The 17338-nt window shown below is 37.0% G+C and overlaps 1 protein-coding gene across 1 annotated transcript in view; it reads right to left on the bottom strand.

Annotated features, from left to right (window-relative positions):
• atg7 (ATG7 autophagy related 7 homolog (S. cerevisiae)) overlaps positions 1–17338 on the bottom strand; it is an 88225-nt gene that overhangs the window by 19969 nt on the left and 50918 nt on the right. The window contains exon 18 of the mRNA XM_033966270.2: positions 15876–15998. Coding sequence (XP_033822161.1) covers positions 15876–15998 — 123 coding nt within the window. The remainder of the gene's footprint in view (positions 1–15875; positions 15999–17338) is intronic.

The following is a 17338-nucleotide window of genomic DNA, read 5'->3' as shown; positions in this document are numbered from 1 at the left end:
ATTTAGCTCACAACTGAATGAGCTCATGACATTTGGAGGAGGAATCGTCTTTGCAACGTTTCAGCATTTTTGCATCAATTAGATGTGTACACGAGCGCTTTAGTCAATTTTTCATTTGCTATTCAGTCAAATGTATTAAACCTTAACCGTGGGGCAGACTGAAAACCTCTCAAACACAGGTAGTGAAGTATCTTGCTCAAGGACCCAACAAGACACATAGGGAATAGACCTGTCATGATATATTGCTAGAGAAAATATTGCAGTAAATGATAATACTGAAACTACTTTAACTACTTTACTGACACGAAGCAGGATAGTCTCAGTAAACATATTTTAAAATATACTGCATCACTAGAAGGCCTGAATATCAGAATGACCTAATAATGAGCCATATAAGTTATTTATTCTACTCTTCTTAGTTCAAATCTCACCGTCTTACATAAAAATGAAAAGTGATTTCCCCACTTTAGAAAAGAAACTGTACAGACGATAAATATTGAGCCCCATAAATATTGTTCCAGCCTTCATATACTGAACGTTAAGTTGATAAGTTGATAGTATAAGTAATATCATAAGGTTTTACACTACAGTTCAATATCTCGTCTAGATCAACATGATTCTAAACCTATTCAGAAGAGTTAAACTTTTGTCATATTTTTAATTTTCTTTCAGTATCAAGTTTAAATACTGATTAGCATCTGGCAACCCTATTTACAATTGTACAGATTTAACTCCACTCACATCATCAGCTTCTTTTGGACGCTGACATTTGTCTCTATAAACTAAGCCTACAGACTTCAGCAAATGTATCAGCGCATTCAACTTCAGCGCGGCAATCTCAAACATGTCACGACTTTTACACCGGTGAACACATATAGCAGTGACATGCGTGCACACGTTTGTGAATGGGCACACGTTTTCAAATTAGGAGCATGGGATTTGGAGGGTTAGCAAACAAGGTTATAAGTCAAGCCTGCGGTTGACACAAAGCTACTGGATTTAGCTGCTGAAGAGCTGGGGAGATTTCCACCTGCTATGTTTAGTGAGGTGAGGGCGCTAAAATGAGAGGAGGTCCCATGAAGAGACAGGGAGGCGGTCTGTGTTTGGACATAGCTGGCATACAGGAGCGGCAAACCTTTAAAATTAGCTGTGAAAAAGACGTCGGACACATAGCTGACATGTTTAGGAGGAAGTGCACATGAGAAGAGGAGGGGAGATGAATGACACCAGCAGGACAAGTGCAAAATAGGATGTATAGGTTTATATTAGGACTGCCATTTTAAAATTAAGATGACTCAAAATCAAAATGAATTTAGAAGAAAGCAGACCTCCGCCAAGGCACTAACATTGTGTTTTTTATGCAAATCTCACTTTTTATAACTTGTGTGGCATCAAAAAAAGGTGAGACATTCTCTAAAGAGGTGGGGCGAGGGACAGGAGCCTAAACAACTGTGCAGGAAAACCAAAAAACGGACACGTGGTCATCATAAAACTAGCCCTTTCTTAAAGATGACCTATTGTGCTTGTGTCTGCTATATAGTTATAATCTATGACACCCATGGATCATTATGTTATAACTTACACATTTTAAATCACAGTATTCATCTAAAACGTCTTAATAAAAGAAACAAGTCCGCTCATTTCTGCATTAGAAAACGACGGCGCGCATACGGAGCTGATGTCACCGTAAACATCATTACAACAAAGAGTCAGCACCACCGATGGATAGCTGAAGATCACATTAGCAAACAGCAGATTTTTTTTTCATTTGTACCAAAATGACACATATCATTGATTAAGAAAATAAAACTGAACAAAGGAGTGAGTGCCGGTCAGTGGGTGTATGCCAGTAACAGTGAAAGCAGTGATTGATCGGCAATATGGCGAAAATAAGCAATTAAAGATTGCCCAAACATCCACGGATGACTCCAAATACAACCTCAGCTGAGTAAATGGTGGGGTTAAACAACTAAAACATGGTTAAACGCTCTGAAAAGCTGATGTTGTATAATAGGTGTGCGTTAAGAGCAATGAAGTTGCTATTATAAGGCCATTTGTTTCACTATATGTTTAATAAAATACCCAGCATCCCAGCATTGCACAGAAGTACAAATGCCTCTCCAAACAGCTTGTTCTTTAAGATCTTTTCAATTCATTTCCACTAGTAGCTTGCGCTGTTACACAACTTCACATTAAAGTCCAAAGGCCATTAAGAAACCAACCAACAAAACAATGAACAATAACAAAAACGTAATCTGTGGAGGAGGTAGAATTACAATATACATGAGAACATTCAATTTAGAAGCTGTATTGAAATGACAGTTTACAGATGTCACAGATGTGTACGAATCATTAATCTACCATCAATGAACATATAGCCAATTAGACTTGGGGAACATTATAGTTTAGTGTTTTATTCAACAAACTTCGCACACCTGTGTTTAAAAGAACAACTTTGCAATTTTTAATGAGAGGGACCCAATATCTCCTTAATACGTGGAGGTAATATGAGCGGAAATTAAACAGCGCTGAGGGACAAAACGTTATTCGTCTTCAATTTGAAAAGATTAGATGTACTTTCTGCTGGTCGCTTCTGTCTTCTGGCAGGGCGGGTGGAGAAGCTCTAATGAAAAGGCAGGCCTAATATGTTTCTCCACTCCATCTGGTAATAATCGTAGCATGTAGCAACTGTAGCCGTGTTTGGAAAGGCTCTGACATACATGGGGCACGGTGACGCTCGCAGCAGGAGGTTGAGAGGGAAGACTGCACTGGAAAAACTATTCTGGGAGTTTGAGACCTGCAAAGATATTTATACTAGTACTGTTCGTGTTGTTGTGGTAACTATTGCAGTTAAAATGGGTGTATAAAAGTGTGCAGAAGGTCAGTTCCATACAATACACTTAGATTTTACCTTATTTACCTTATTTAATTGCAGACGTGCATGTATAGGCCTGTACCTGTACCTGCTTATTCCATAAATTTGGAGAACAATTTGTCATGCCCCAACACAGATATATTGCATAAGCAGCTCTTGAGGTCAAAATAAGTCCGCCGTTGTATTGCCCGATTATCAGGAGGTGTATGCTTAGCAGTTGTGTTGTTGTTGTTACTAGTTGTCAGTTGGTCTGACATCTGAAAGTTGTAAAAGGTGTTTAGAAACTCATTGTGATTCATAATTTGGATGCTCTCAATGCATAAGCTAAGTGAGGAATGACTGGACTATTACAATCTGCTTAAAATGAACTAGTTGTGTTTTCCAAGTTTTTAAGACAATAAAAATCAGGAGTAGCGTTTTAAAAGTACTGAGGCTTGCTGACCTTGGCGACTAGATTTCATTTATGCAACACAACACTACTACGATTTAGATAAAGACTTGTACAGTGCGCTTCTTCTAGAGTGATCTTCCCTGTGTTTTCACTAGCTGCTGGGTAATAGTTTAACTCTTCGTAAGCACAGTTTTTCTCAGAAGAGCGCAGAGGTTGGATGGGCCAAGCGTGGGCGGCTGGTCCCTCTCCATCGCTGCTCCTCAGGGCACAACTATGACTCAAGGTGATGATTAGTGGCACACCGATGCACTCCTATCAAACAGCAAAACATTGACAAAACAGGTGTGGAGGCAGCACTGAACTGTAGCCTCTGTTTGTTGGATCAGAGCCAGGAGGAAAACTCAAGCCAAGATACGTTACGTTAGGAGGTAATTTGAGCTTGTAATGTTGTTCTTGTTATCTGGAAAAACAGACATGTTGATGCAGAGATAATGAATCCAAGTGTGATTATCATTAAATGAATCTGAATGGAAAAAGACAGGAAGATTAGTTTCCGCCGTGAAATGAGTTCAACAGTGTACAACAAGCAGGAACTCATTTTTTACTGTGAACTTGTTACGTGATGGGGTTTCCCAACTGTAGGGAAGTTTTTGGGAATATATTTGTGGTCATTAATACAGGTAAGAGGACACGAGGTAAACCAAAGTGTAACAAAGTAATATTAGCAATAAGTAAATGTAAAAATACCAGGCTTAAAGGTGAACCACGTAACTATCTATCCTGCATTTATTCAATTACAGTTGTTTTTATTGCTGAAAATTATCGCACTGAATGCAGGTTTGTCTCTCCACAGATCTGAGCCTTAACCTGGCCTGGTGGCGTCACTTGTCTGTCTCCATGGAGATAGGTCATTTTAATGCTAACTGTGGAACATTACAGGCAGAGCAAAAACATTTCCACAAACAGGTGGCGGACCGTTCAAGAAAAGGGGAGCATGAGCCAGTTTTCCCTACTGATTACACTGTTCTTTGCCATGAAATATCCAAAAGGTAAACTCACAAATGCTGAACCTGGTATTTTCAATTATTGACCAAACCCAAGAACTCACTGCATCACAAAATCATTTTGCATTTTAACAATATTAATTTTAGCTGCGCCCTATCTGTATTAATAAATATTGGTCTATAGAATGATGTGATGTCATTCCAAATCCAGCCCTATGACTCTTTATTTTAATGATGTAATATGCTTTGTTGATTTGTATGAAGTTTATTGTTTTTAATCGTATTTTTTAACGTTGTACAGCACTTTGGGCAGCCTGGGTTGTTAGAAGGTGCTATAGAAATAAAGTTTGATTGATTGATTGATTGAACTGCAATTAGACCTGTCACAATAATTACTACATTGACTTATAGTTCAAAACATGATGGGTAGGACAATTATTTTTGGGAGTCAATATTGTTTCGTGGGTACACTTTCTTTGTATTAGTGAGGACATTTTTGTCATTTTCCTGTACTATAGTAAGATTCAAGCTGTAGAGGATTGAATAAATAACTCCAATAACTCATTAAGGGTTTCATTTATTGATTGCAGCTCATTATTACTGTTCGTATAGAATAGTTTTATGAAGGTAATCCTGCTTTAGGGTTATCATGGCAGTGGCCTAATGGCATTCACTATTATCGTTTAGCTTGTATATTTCCAACAGCATTATGTCATACTTTAAAAAAATTGATTATCCTGACAGGTCTAATTGCAATCAAATCAAAGTTCAACAATAACAATCAAAACAAAATCTGTAAACTGGACAAGAAAAAAGTTCTTGAATAAAAAATAAATGAATAAATACAACTTTAACCAGGACAGTAAATATGGTCAGTGCAGGAATTGGAGTATGAAGACTCAAACCTGCTAATCACATCCAACCAACTGGCCAATGCTGACCTCAATACAGCGGTCATTTCGACATTTTACAGATGTTTCCAATTACGATATGAATAAACAGCCTTGTATTGCTACCCAAAACTACATCTTAAAGGTTACAGTGACCTCCTTGAACGAAACAACCAATTTAAAAAAACAATAACACAGGCTTGTACGTCAGATGGCTCCCACAGAGGTTGTAGTGTTTGGAGCGCTTGTGCAAGTTCCCATGTTATTAAATGGACTGAAGCAATGCGAGGGTGATTTCATTTTGAACTGCGACAGCCTGGCGGTAACTGCTCTGTTTCACTCTCTAATGTGACGTTACATAACAGGGCCCAAATCCTCTGGGACTGACTCATCATCATGTGATGGAAACGCTCTGGAGATCTTTGGGATTAACTACAGTCAGAGGGTGGAATGATAAGTAAGGTGACATTTACTAGTACTTAGATTTGAAATAGGACTGGGAAGATGCAAGTTTGGGAACATGACCAAAAAATGTATCATGATTTTTTCACTTATATTGATCACAATTTTCAGTTTTAGTTTGTCTTATTAAAACATACAATATTAATATCCTCACTACAAACTAGCCTGACTTTTAATCAGTTCCATTTGATGCAAACAAAAAAAAAATATATATAAAAAATATTCCTCCAAGCACTGAACTTTGCTCCAAACCACACGCTTTTACTGACAGAGGATTGGCCCTAGAACACTCTATTTAAAAGAGCCAAACTGATCATCGACGATTAGAAATGACTGAATCTTGATCTCGGCTAAAATTCCATTGATTACACAAACCCATTTAAAGTAACAATGCTCTTGCATGGGTGGGCTACAATATTTGGCAACTTTACCTCAAACATTCTCACACAAAGCACCACTAAAGAAAAAAGAAGAAAATATCTGGCTTTCTGAGTACCACCAATAACAGGATTATTGTGGGTCTAATTGAACTACATCACTTCCACTGCTAAACCACCACTAAACAATAAGTTATCCAAAGAAAAACTAAAAAGTGTGTACATTAGTTTACATAATCAAACATATGTAAATGTCTGTGGGAGTAATTTATGTTTATGTATAAAAAACTGCAGATGACAATGTATGTTACCTCCTCGTCTCCATGGAGATTTTACTGCTTTGTCTGGATTGCACCTGTCTCCATAGAGTTAAGTAGACAACATTATGAGGAATAGCCTTTTTAGGTATACGCTTGTGAGTTAATAAAAACATCTCCATGAAACAAGCAGGTGGCTGAAACTTTACCAGAAAAGCCCCAGAGTGCATCTTTAACCAGCCTTGTTATTTATTTTCCGGTTCTATTTCAGTATTATTCTATATGCGACACAATCTACCCTTTTGTTTACATTTTCCCATTGCTATATTATAATTACTCTGAGTTTTATTATTATTTTCCCCAGTCGACGATTTCCAACTCACTTTCCCTTCCGAATCCTCAGACTTACTCATCGTCTTGTGACCGACTATTGTTTGGGAGAATTGGGAAAAGGCGTTGGGAAAATGATCTGGATTAACTATATTCAAATAGGTCACAGGGCTGAGCTGGCCGAGGACTCCACTCCAGTGTGACAATAGTGGGACAGAGAGCAGCTGCATATGACTTACTGGCAGCTCTTGTGGAGGTGGGAAGGAGTGGGTGCTCAGAGAGACCCTTTGTGCTCCGAAAGGGTCACATATCCGCTCCTCTGGGACGTCCCGGCACACAAAACAAGTGCTTACTGAAAATGGAGATAACAGAGTGCCATTGACTGTTAAGGCTTAAGGTTGGGGTTGCATAGTGTTACTGCAGACCTGCTTTGAAATAGAGATTTACCAAGAGTAGACTATAATCAGGATAGATCACGATTATCATCATAGTGTTGTTTTTTTAATAGAAATAGTGAATGTTATACTGAAAGATAGTACTTGAATAACCCTATTAAAAGCACAATAAGTAACGTTTTAGTGAATAGGCCAAATTACAGGCCACAGGTATGGAAAGGCGACCCTGCTTACAGTAAGAATGCACATTTCAACACTTTTTTGCAATGAAAACACATATATAATGAAATAAACATTAGATGTATAATACAGTAGCGTTCTGGTCCAAGGAAACAAGCCAAATCTCTTCTGGTTGTTTATTTTCTGAACACAAGGGCTACTGTAGGTCGTAACCCACGCAAAAAACAAGAGCAAAACAACAGCCGTCTCAACTCACTAGAGCCAGTCTCCAAACAGACCAGTAACTGAACAATGGAGTTTTCATGAACTTAACTTATTATTCATGTCACATAAAAAAGCAATTGCATTAACAACAACAGAAAAACTCTTATAAGAATAACAAAAGTTGTAAACTCTGAGGTAAACACAAAATATCAGATCATTACAATCTGATATTTTGAGACAAGGCCCAAGAAAGGTTACATAGTGAACCTTTAAGTACTTGCTAAAACTTGCTTTTGTGTGTGGCTAAGTGGTAAATTTGGCTATCAAACCATTAAGGTAGCCAAGACAAACTGGAAATCTCATGTAACAACTAACTATACTATTAATACATATGTACTTTTAAAAACATGCCAGCATTTCTGAAGTAAATATTGACATCTTTAGTTCAAAATAACATGAAAATGAATATAAATTCTAAATCTTAAAATGTTCAGAATGTTAGACACTGGAGGCTGAAGTATTTCTTAATGATGCACTTCTGGAACATCAAAATAAACAGTGTTATGTAGGTTTCCATTGTTTTCTTGCGTAACCTGGATTCTCCTGATCTCTATAATATTGTATAGAACAGGTTACACAAGGAGAGCCTCTAAAACAAAGCAGGACAGTGGGTGGGCTGAGGAGGTAAGCATCCTGTACAGACATGCACTTCCTTCAGGCGATTGTGGGTCTAATCACACAAATGTATGTTTCAGAACTCAAAGAGCTTTTAAAATATATTAATATGCGTCAGTAGAATATGTAGTGATGTTACAAAACTCTTTGGACCAATTGCCTGACAAGCTAGGTCTGGAATCGGACCATAGATTGTGAAAAACCTCCGTCCTGACTTGGGCAGGTCCAACCACAGCTGCTAATTTATAGCACACGTCTCAAAAGCAGAAGACATTGCCTCTTGAAAGTTCTTGTTTCATTCAGAATAAAATGTATAACGTCTTTTAGCTGAGACAATTAAGAGTTACTCGTAAGTTGCTACAATTGCTGTAATGCAGACGGACTATAGGTTTCTCTGATTGGTTAATCCAGCTGTCAATCACGCTCGTCTGAAACTGGGAGGACAGGATATGTTTCCAGATTCAGAGATCTTTGTAAAGTATTTTCAAAACATGTGGTTTTTGCTGGCCAGGTAATTGGCTCACAGCTATAACACACTTTTTTTTTTTTCATTTAAAAGCACCATAATAAGAGCATAGTTCTAGTTACAGTTGGCATTGTAAAACGTGTTAACAAATAATACTGGACATGAATATGGGCTAATTCCTCTTGTGTTATTGCTGGGGCTGCTGCAGGTGGTTCGAACTCGTCCCAAAGCCAGTAGATTCTGGACAGTCCATTTTCAGATAAAACAGGCAGAGATTTCAGAGCTTAGGTGTCTTTACAATGAAGCAACTTTTCTGGCAGCTGTTATTTTAAGGCACATTTGAACTCCTTCACAAGTGAATGCACCAGTAAGTTGAGTCACTGTCCCATCTGCACTGGTGGCATTTTTGAACACATCAAATCAGGACTAATATTAATCATTTTTACTATAACTAAAACCATAGACCATAAACTTCTTGTAAATGTATAGTCACCAAAAATCTTCATATTCCTGTAAACTTTTTTGCCTTATTTTAAAATATATTAATTGACCAAAGGACTTTACTGACAGCAATGGAAGATTTAAAGAAAGATATTGGGCAAACTTTCAAATACTAAAACTAAGTGAGTTGTACTGTACTGTACTGTACTGTATATGTATTACATCCTTCATCACTACACCATATTGACCTTACCCCTCCACCCCACCTACTTTTGCCTCCATATGCTCCAAACCGTTTTCTATGTGGTGGCACTTACAGTTACATGTAAATCCTATTCATTTCAATGGAGAATTCGGGAAAAGTTTAGCTGCAAAAATATGATACAATTGTACCTATTTGACAAGTCAACACCGCATCAATTCTCTGGGAAGCTTTAAAACAGATCTGTAGTCCATATAGAACTTATTTGCTGTCGGCATTGGCGGCCCCATTGGCGGCAAAATAAAACAACACAAACGAGGATGGCGGTGCCCACGGCAACTTCCAGAATAAGGTGAATAGCAGCAGCATGGATTCAAAATGATCATATTGGGGGTTTTGGTTGTGTGAATGTGTGAAATTTGAAGATATCATATTCTCAGATGGGGTCAAGAGCCAGTTTTCCCTATTTGCCGTAAATTAGAAAGAAAAAATTGGCATCGGTATTAAATATTCTTGGCCTATAGACTGTTGTGATGTCATCTAAAACCCAGCAATGAACATACAACAGAAGAATGCTATTAAAGTGTTAGCATTCTTATTTTAAACCCTAATCCTTTCCTTACTAAACTTCACAGCATAGAAAGACACACACAGAAAGAAGAGAGAGAGACACACACACATACACACAGTCTAAACTCTAAGAAAACGTGAACTCCCTAGAACCGCAAAAAAGCACTTCTCAGGTTTCACGTGTGCCAGGAATAGGCCTAAAGTAAATATGTAGTGACGTAAATTATACTTTCACTGCCACAGAAGCGCAGACTGCAGAGGAGTCTAGGATCCAAACATTTACAACACCGCTCAAAATATGTAGGCTATGTCCATTTATAACCCATTTTCTCTTTTATAGGAATCAATGTTATTTCAAGTTACAACCTCCTCAAACTAACCTCATAAAATGCCATTGACACAAACAAGTGGAGTGTTTTACCCAAGGATACAATTGGCCGCCAACCACCAACCTCTATTTACAGATTAAGAAAGAAGATGGAAATTAAAAATGGTGATTTATCCTATGATTTAATACATTTTGATTCTGATTGTATTAAAATTGGGTAAAGTAATTTCAAAATAATTCAACTTAATAATCTGTAATGAAGCCAAATTACCATCAGCCACAACCCAAAATATCTCTTAGGCTCTTTCAACATAATTCTTTCGTTCATATTTCAACCCAGTACTTAAGCAAACATGGGTCAGAACTCATAACATGTCAAAGCACTTTTAGCGGGTTCCCACATTAAATGAAATACGTCATAATATACTCCCTCAGAAAACACTAAAACCTTTCCAAAAAAAAAAAACTTGGGGTAGTTTTTTTTTTTTTTTTTCAGAGAAGCTAATCTAATCTAAACCTGGAAACAGACGCTAGGACTTCTGGCGCTAGTGGGCTGTGCAATCAAAACAATCTCTCCCTCATCTTCTGATTGAAGAGGAGAAAAAAACACTGCCAAAAACTTCAACTCACTTAAAGAGAAATTATAGTCAAGAGTGGAGACATAAGGACTCAGGAGATGTACATGTGACAGAATTTAAGGATTTGCAAATATTTATTTCTACTTGTTGTTTAGATGTCAAAGGTAAAAGGATTTTTTACAATGTCATGCCAAATATTAAAAATGTTTCTCTGAATGAAAGAGACACACTTTTACAGTTTCTTTTAATCAAACACTTTTAAGGTTAAGTGTAAGGTCCTATATTATGCAAAACTGACTCTTGTGAGATTTTAGCCATGTTCTAATGTTATTACATCATCACAAACATAAATAGAGTTGTGTTTTGTTTTATTCACACATGCTTGACTAATCCTTTATTATCAGTTCGTCTACACGCTCAAAAGCACAAAATACTCTTTTCCACCTTGTGAAGTCCTCGAGCGGTAGTTCAAGTTCACGTTAACTGCTACCCTTTACCTTTAGTTCAGTAGAGACGGACAATTCCAGCGATGAAATGATCCAAATGATTCTAGTGAAGGTGCATGGCGTTTAACAACACAGTGGAGCACTTCCTGTATTACCACATGACATCACAAGGTGGAACAGAGTGTTTTCTGTTAAACGTGTGAATGAAGCAAAACACAAATTCAGGTATGTTTATGAAGACGAAGTAACATTATAACATAGATCAGAAAATGGTGCAATATAAGGCCCTTTAAGGTACACTTAAAAGGATGCATTTGGCCCATCTCAAGAATCCAACTTACTATTTTAGATGAAAATACATTGAATAGATCTGGAACTCTTTCCCAGATATTTAACCTGCTATGACTGATGAATAGCCAGCTGCAGGACTAGTCTGTTGTTTATATTTTTCAAGCTGACAGACAGAGGAAACCAAAGTATACCTGGAGGAAACCCCACAGACGAGGGGATTAGAATCACTTAATATTGTACTGCCACTTTTCCCTCTGGCCTTTTCGCATTAACAAATGATAATGTTTTGAACGGACAACATACATATCAATACAAAAACATAGGTCTGATATTACACGTTAATTTTCCTCAATACTTGAGTATATCTGTTCACTTTTCTTTGTATGTCATCCCTATGTCATTACTTTACTTCAGCTAAAGCCGTCACATTACTGGATTTTTCAGTTTTATATGATTTTTAACTGACTACAGGGATATGGCAGTGAAGAGACTGCACACCACAAGTTAAAAGTTGTGAGTGAACCTCGAGTCAGTTGTTTCCTGTCTAAAATAAAACAATAAAAATGCACTTTTAATTTAGAGGTACGCAAAACTGTGTCATTATTTGTGAAATGTGGTGCAGTAGTTCAGATAAATGCTTTTTAATGCACAGAAGGTTAGCGAGAAATGACACAGGAAGCACAGTCCTATCGCTAATCAAAAAAGAGACATGTAAAAAGGACCACCTCGGACAGGATTCATTGCCGTTTTGTGGACTGGGTGTCATTACTTGCAGAGGACATATTCTAATGGATAATACGGATGAGAATGCTTCAGCTTCACGACTTTACAAGAGGTGAGTAATTAGAGTCGTCTTTAAATTAGTTTTGCTATTTCCTGAGTTTGTATCTTGCGCCTCTGTGTCTGTCACTCCGTCTGTTGCTCTGTTTTATTAGCTCTTACTGACGTTTTGTGGTTATTAGGTCTGTCACGATAATTGCTTATATATATTGACTTATCGTTCAATACATGATGGATGGAACAATCATTTTTTGAGGTCAATATTTATTCTTTACAGTAGTGGGGAAATTTTGGTTATTTTTATTGTAAATCATGAACATCTATGAATCATTACATAACAAATTACTTAAGTGGCACATTATTTTTTGAACAATATATGTTTTATAGTTCTAAATATAGTAGTTTTGTAGGTCTAAATATAGTACAATCCTGCTTTAGGGTGTGGTTTCAATATTACTTTTTTTTTTTTATCATGTCAGGGCGAGTGGCTACGATACAACAGAGCAGCGAGAGTCACACGCAAAGACCCAAAGTCGGAGTCGTGGAGAAGCAAATTAGGGCTTAAATCTGGCAAATGATCCTGTAGTATGTGGCTGGTTTAGTTTATTTGCAATTTGTAGTTTGAAACCACATTGGAAAACATGTGTAAGAAGCTCAATTACTTTAGTTCATATACAAACTCAACACACAGCTCTCAATGTTATTTTGTGAGATTTAGAATTTAGTAGAATATTTAAACTGGAGTTATAGTTATCATCAAGTATATTAGAGCAGCAATCCTTTAAACTGTTTCTCTCCCCCTCGCTCTCATCCTCCTCCTCCTCTAAGTCTGCATCTCTTAGTGGGAGTTTGTGCAGAAAGTCTACGTGGGATTTTCCCAGAGCCCAGCCGCCCTCCCCCCACCAGACGCCCACACACTCGGGCCGGTCCCGTTAGAAGAGATCCAGGAGGGAGTCAGAGGAAAACCACCCATACTCCACCAATAACTCTGCTCCAGCTTTATTGTTCCACAGGCAAATCAACTCTGTGTGTCGCCATGGTGACAGGGTACAACATGGGGAAGTTGGCGGGTGTGAAAAATAAAAATAAAAGCTGAAAGGAGAGTTGACATGGGTTGCGGGTTGAATTACAATGCCAAAACTAAGAAAGAGCTTGATTACTTGTTCCAGCTACAAAAGCAACAGTAAAGATGGTTTTGGGGAAAAATGTAGAATGAATGCAGTTTAAAACAAGTCAAACACCGACAAGCGCGCATTCATCAGTCTGTAAAACTCAAACCAGTGGTGCCAGGCCCAGTGCTGAAGTGCTTCTCTTCCAAACTAAATTATAGCAATCCTGGCAAGCAACATGGAGGCACAATAGAACATATAGAGACTGTTAAATTAAGTACTAGCCTAACTGTCTGGAAGTTACACCTGATTTATAATTCCAAGTTAATGCAATTGAGGGACAAAACTAGAGATAGACAGTATGTTGGACTGATATTTGCACTTTTTTAGAGGCTATCAGGCTTAAATCTCCAGCTGAGGTCAATATTTTATTTGAATAATTGTAGTTTTGCTTATTTCGAGCATTGGTCTAGGATAATTTTTCATACTTGTCCAGGAAAGGGAAAAAATAAATAAATAAATAATGCATAAATACACTTTGAATGTATCTCGTATACAAAATGTCTTTGGACTATACAATAATATTGGACTAGATTTATATAGCCCCTGTCAAGACAACAAAAGTGCTTTACAGTGTATTATTCTTTCATTTTATACTTTTGGCTGAGCTGATGCAGAATGTGCATAAAACTTGATTTGAACACCGAACCTGAAGATAAAAGCACAAAACGTGACTACACAGCTCTTTTACAGTTTCATGATAAAAAAGGGCTGCTGGTTTGTTTGAGGTACATTTAAATTACAGAAAATAATCTAAATCAGCCCTATATATTGGCCCAAAAATATATCGACAGACAAATAGTTGAAATGATTCAGGCTACTTAATTACCTACTTAATACCATAACACGCCTCGACTTTGACAATGTTTAAATCCAGGCTCAAAACGGTTCTGTTTAGCTGTGCATACGACTGAAAGGGTTTTATTCTGCACTCTTCTCTTTTAATGTTAATTTTATGATGATTATTGAAGTTTTGATTTGTTGTATTATGATTTTAATGTCTTTCTTATTCTGTGAAGCACTTTGAATTACTTTGTGTACAAATTGTGCTGTACAAATAAACTTGTCTTGACTTGCCTGACCTTAACTCCTAACTCAAACTCCTTAGTTAAGTAGTTACTAAGCCTGAATGATTCTTAATAAAGCTATTTGGTAATTATAAATGAAGGTTTTGTTTATGCTTTCTTAAGGTTAATTAAGATTATTAAATAGTAGTACCCAATAATATTTAAAAACAAAATGCAATGTAATTAAAAAAGTATACATTTTTAATATAAAAATAAAATGATACTATATAACATAAAGTAAATTAACTGATATAATATATTTCCTGAGAAAAAGCAACAATGCCAAAACATAGCCTTCTTAAATAGTCTCCCAACATTCTAATAAGACTCAAATCTAATCCATCTCAAAGTAATAAGAAAAGTCCACATGAAATACAATCCAGATAATAGTGACACGTGTCCTTATTTGGCCATCAGACCCTACAGTGGAAAGAGTAAAGCCTTTAGCTCTGCTCTCGTACCTCACGTTCTGTTCTTACCAGGCCCCTGATCTGTCTCACACTTTCTCACATCATTTTCCAAACACCTTGACCTAAAACAACTCATCCCAAATCCAGGCTCATATTTCAACAACTCATCGCGAAGTGGAGTGTCTCTCATCCACAGCCTTGTATTTTCTGAAGAGCTGCTGTTGTTCAGTTGACAAGATACAGGAAAAATAATATTGCTCCCAAAAAATAAATGCATAAATAATAATAACAAAATGATAATAATAGTAATAAGAAGAATCAGAATAATAATAAGGATCAGAATAATAATAAGAATAATCAGAATAATAATAATCAGAATAAAATTTAAATAAGTGAACGCTAAATTATTAATTATTAAATGGTTAAATGCTAAAAATCAGAGCATTTTGTCAAACTCTAAACTTTTTTTTTTAATAAGATTTATGGATGTCACACTTCAGACACAGACAGACACACTTATGGTTTTCACAATCGTAATCACTCAGACAACAACTCACAATTTTGAGCTACGACCATAGACTGTATGAAAAAGTGGACTAAGTGAGTGTGACGTCACCCATAGTGTTCGGTTCCAGTCAAAAAAAAACAAATAAAAACACCAGGATGATGTAGAGCGGGTTAATACGAACATTTTAAGACCAAAATGGTGAGGCTCACTGCAGAAGTTACAAAGCGAGTGGTGCCGATTTTTCAGTGTAAAGTGAATTGGAGCCAGAGTCGATGGAGCCAGAAGTGCACCCATGCTCACTTCCTATTTGGAACATGGTGCCTAGCAGGTTAGCTATGTCCATTTATATATATACAGTCTATGGCTACGACTCAAGATTTTCCAAAAACGTGCAGTTGAGCAGCTTTAAACACCTATCCTGAAGTACAATGTAATTATATATGTCACAGAGTGTGTTACAATGTACTTTATAAGGATTAACTGTAAAATGAGAAGTAGAAAAAATAAAATGACTGCTATAGAAATACTGTTGTTGAGCAGCCATTCGCTCGAGAGTATTTTTTATCTAAGTGTTTGTACCTCGGCCGCCTGCGTCTCCTGGTGCAGCAGCGTCAGCCCTGTGAGGTCTTCCAGGAACGAGTGGGAGGAATTGAAGACCTTGGACAGGAAGTGGAAGCCTTCTCTCTCGTAGTGATCCAAGACCTAAACACAAAACGTGACACTTGGAGATGTTTGACTGGTGAGAAATTATGACTAAACAGGTTTAAATACATCTATATACAAATAATACGTTGTTTGTATAGAGTGTCAAAGGTGAGAGGTGCAATGAGTTCACACACCACTGACTTGCCATAAAAGAGGTGTTTTAGGTCCAAGGATGTGGATTTATATTGTCACAGTATTCAGTATGAACAGTTTTAGACATAAATGGAGCAACCTGTGTTCTGTTTTACCAAAATACTGTATTAAGAAGTTGCCTTGAAGTAAACAACACGATACTAAAATTTCAAACTTGATTTTGATACTAAGGACAAGACTTGATACTCAATACCGATTCCAATACCACAACAATAAAAAAGGCTCTTTATTTATATAATAGAGTGTGATTTTCAACATTAAATAATAGTACTTTCTTTTATATTCCCATGTGTCCTTATATCTGTGTAATCCCTCAATCGTTCCATAGTGGTCCATGGGTGTATACTATTTATTTACTAATCTAAGTGTCTTATACTTGTTCTAATGCAGCTCAAGATCATTCTAAAGACATTCAGGAAAGGCTCATTTTTGTCCTCTGAATGTGACTTTTTAGTATCGATGTTTGTTCAAATGAGTATCTAGTTTCGATGCTAGTTTTAATATTAGTTAGTATCTGATTTTCGATACTTTTGACAACCCAGCTACTCTACCTTTTCACTTTTCAAACTCTACTTCCAGTTGACATGTAAATTAACTTCATTTGAATAAAATAAAGTCAACAACATTTCTTCTTCATACAAAACTGCATTAGCCGGTACAAGAGCAGCATCTCAGTCTAAAGTAAAAACACTTTAATGAAACTAAAAGGATTCCTGCTAGCTCTCGAATACAATACAATGATGGCTATTTGAGCACTTGAAATGATTTTGTCTTTTGAAGTTGTGTCTTTGAACTTTCGATGAGAAAATAACATTATAACATGGTTACAAGTTCAAAAAAACCCGTTTCGACCACACTCAGTCTAAACCAAACCATTTAAGTCTGTAGTTATTTAGATAAAATGTCCCGTCAAATTTGATCATCATTATGGCACTTCAAATCTGAATACAACCCAAGGATCTGTTGAGACACGTCCTCCCAAACTCTCTTCTCTGCAGTTTAGACAGACCACAGGTGTACGGTTACCTCTGCTCCCTCCTTCACAAAAGAGAGATGTGTGTGTGTGTAAGCGTCTGTGTGCGTACGTGTGTGTGTGTGTGAGTAAATGTGGCGTCCAGCCCTAGATCCAGACACACAAACCGCAAACACAATGCCATGTCTCCTGCTCATCTTTTCAAGCCTCT

This window comes from Periophthalmus magnuspinnatus, chromosome 5, assembly GCF_009829125.3.
Source record: "Periophthalmus magnuspinnatus isolate fPerMag1 chromosome 5, fPerMag1.2.pri, whole genome shotgun sequence".
NCBI lineage: Eukaryota > Metazoa > Chordata > Actinopteri > Gobiiformes > Gobiidae > Periophthalmus > Periophthalmus magnuspinnatus.
Note: the sequence above shows the minus strand (reverse complement) of the source record. Positions and strands in the feature narration are given on the sequence as shown.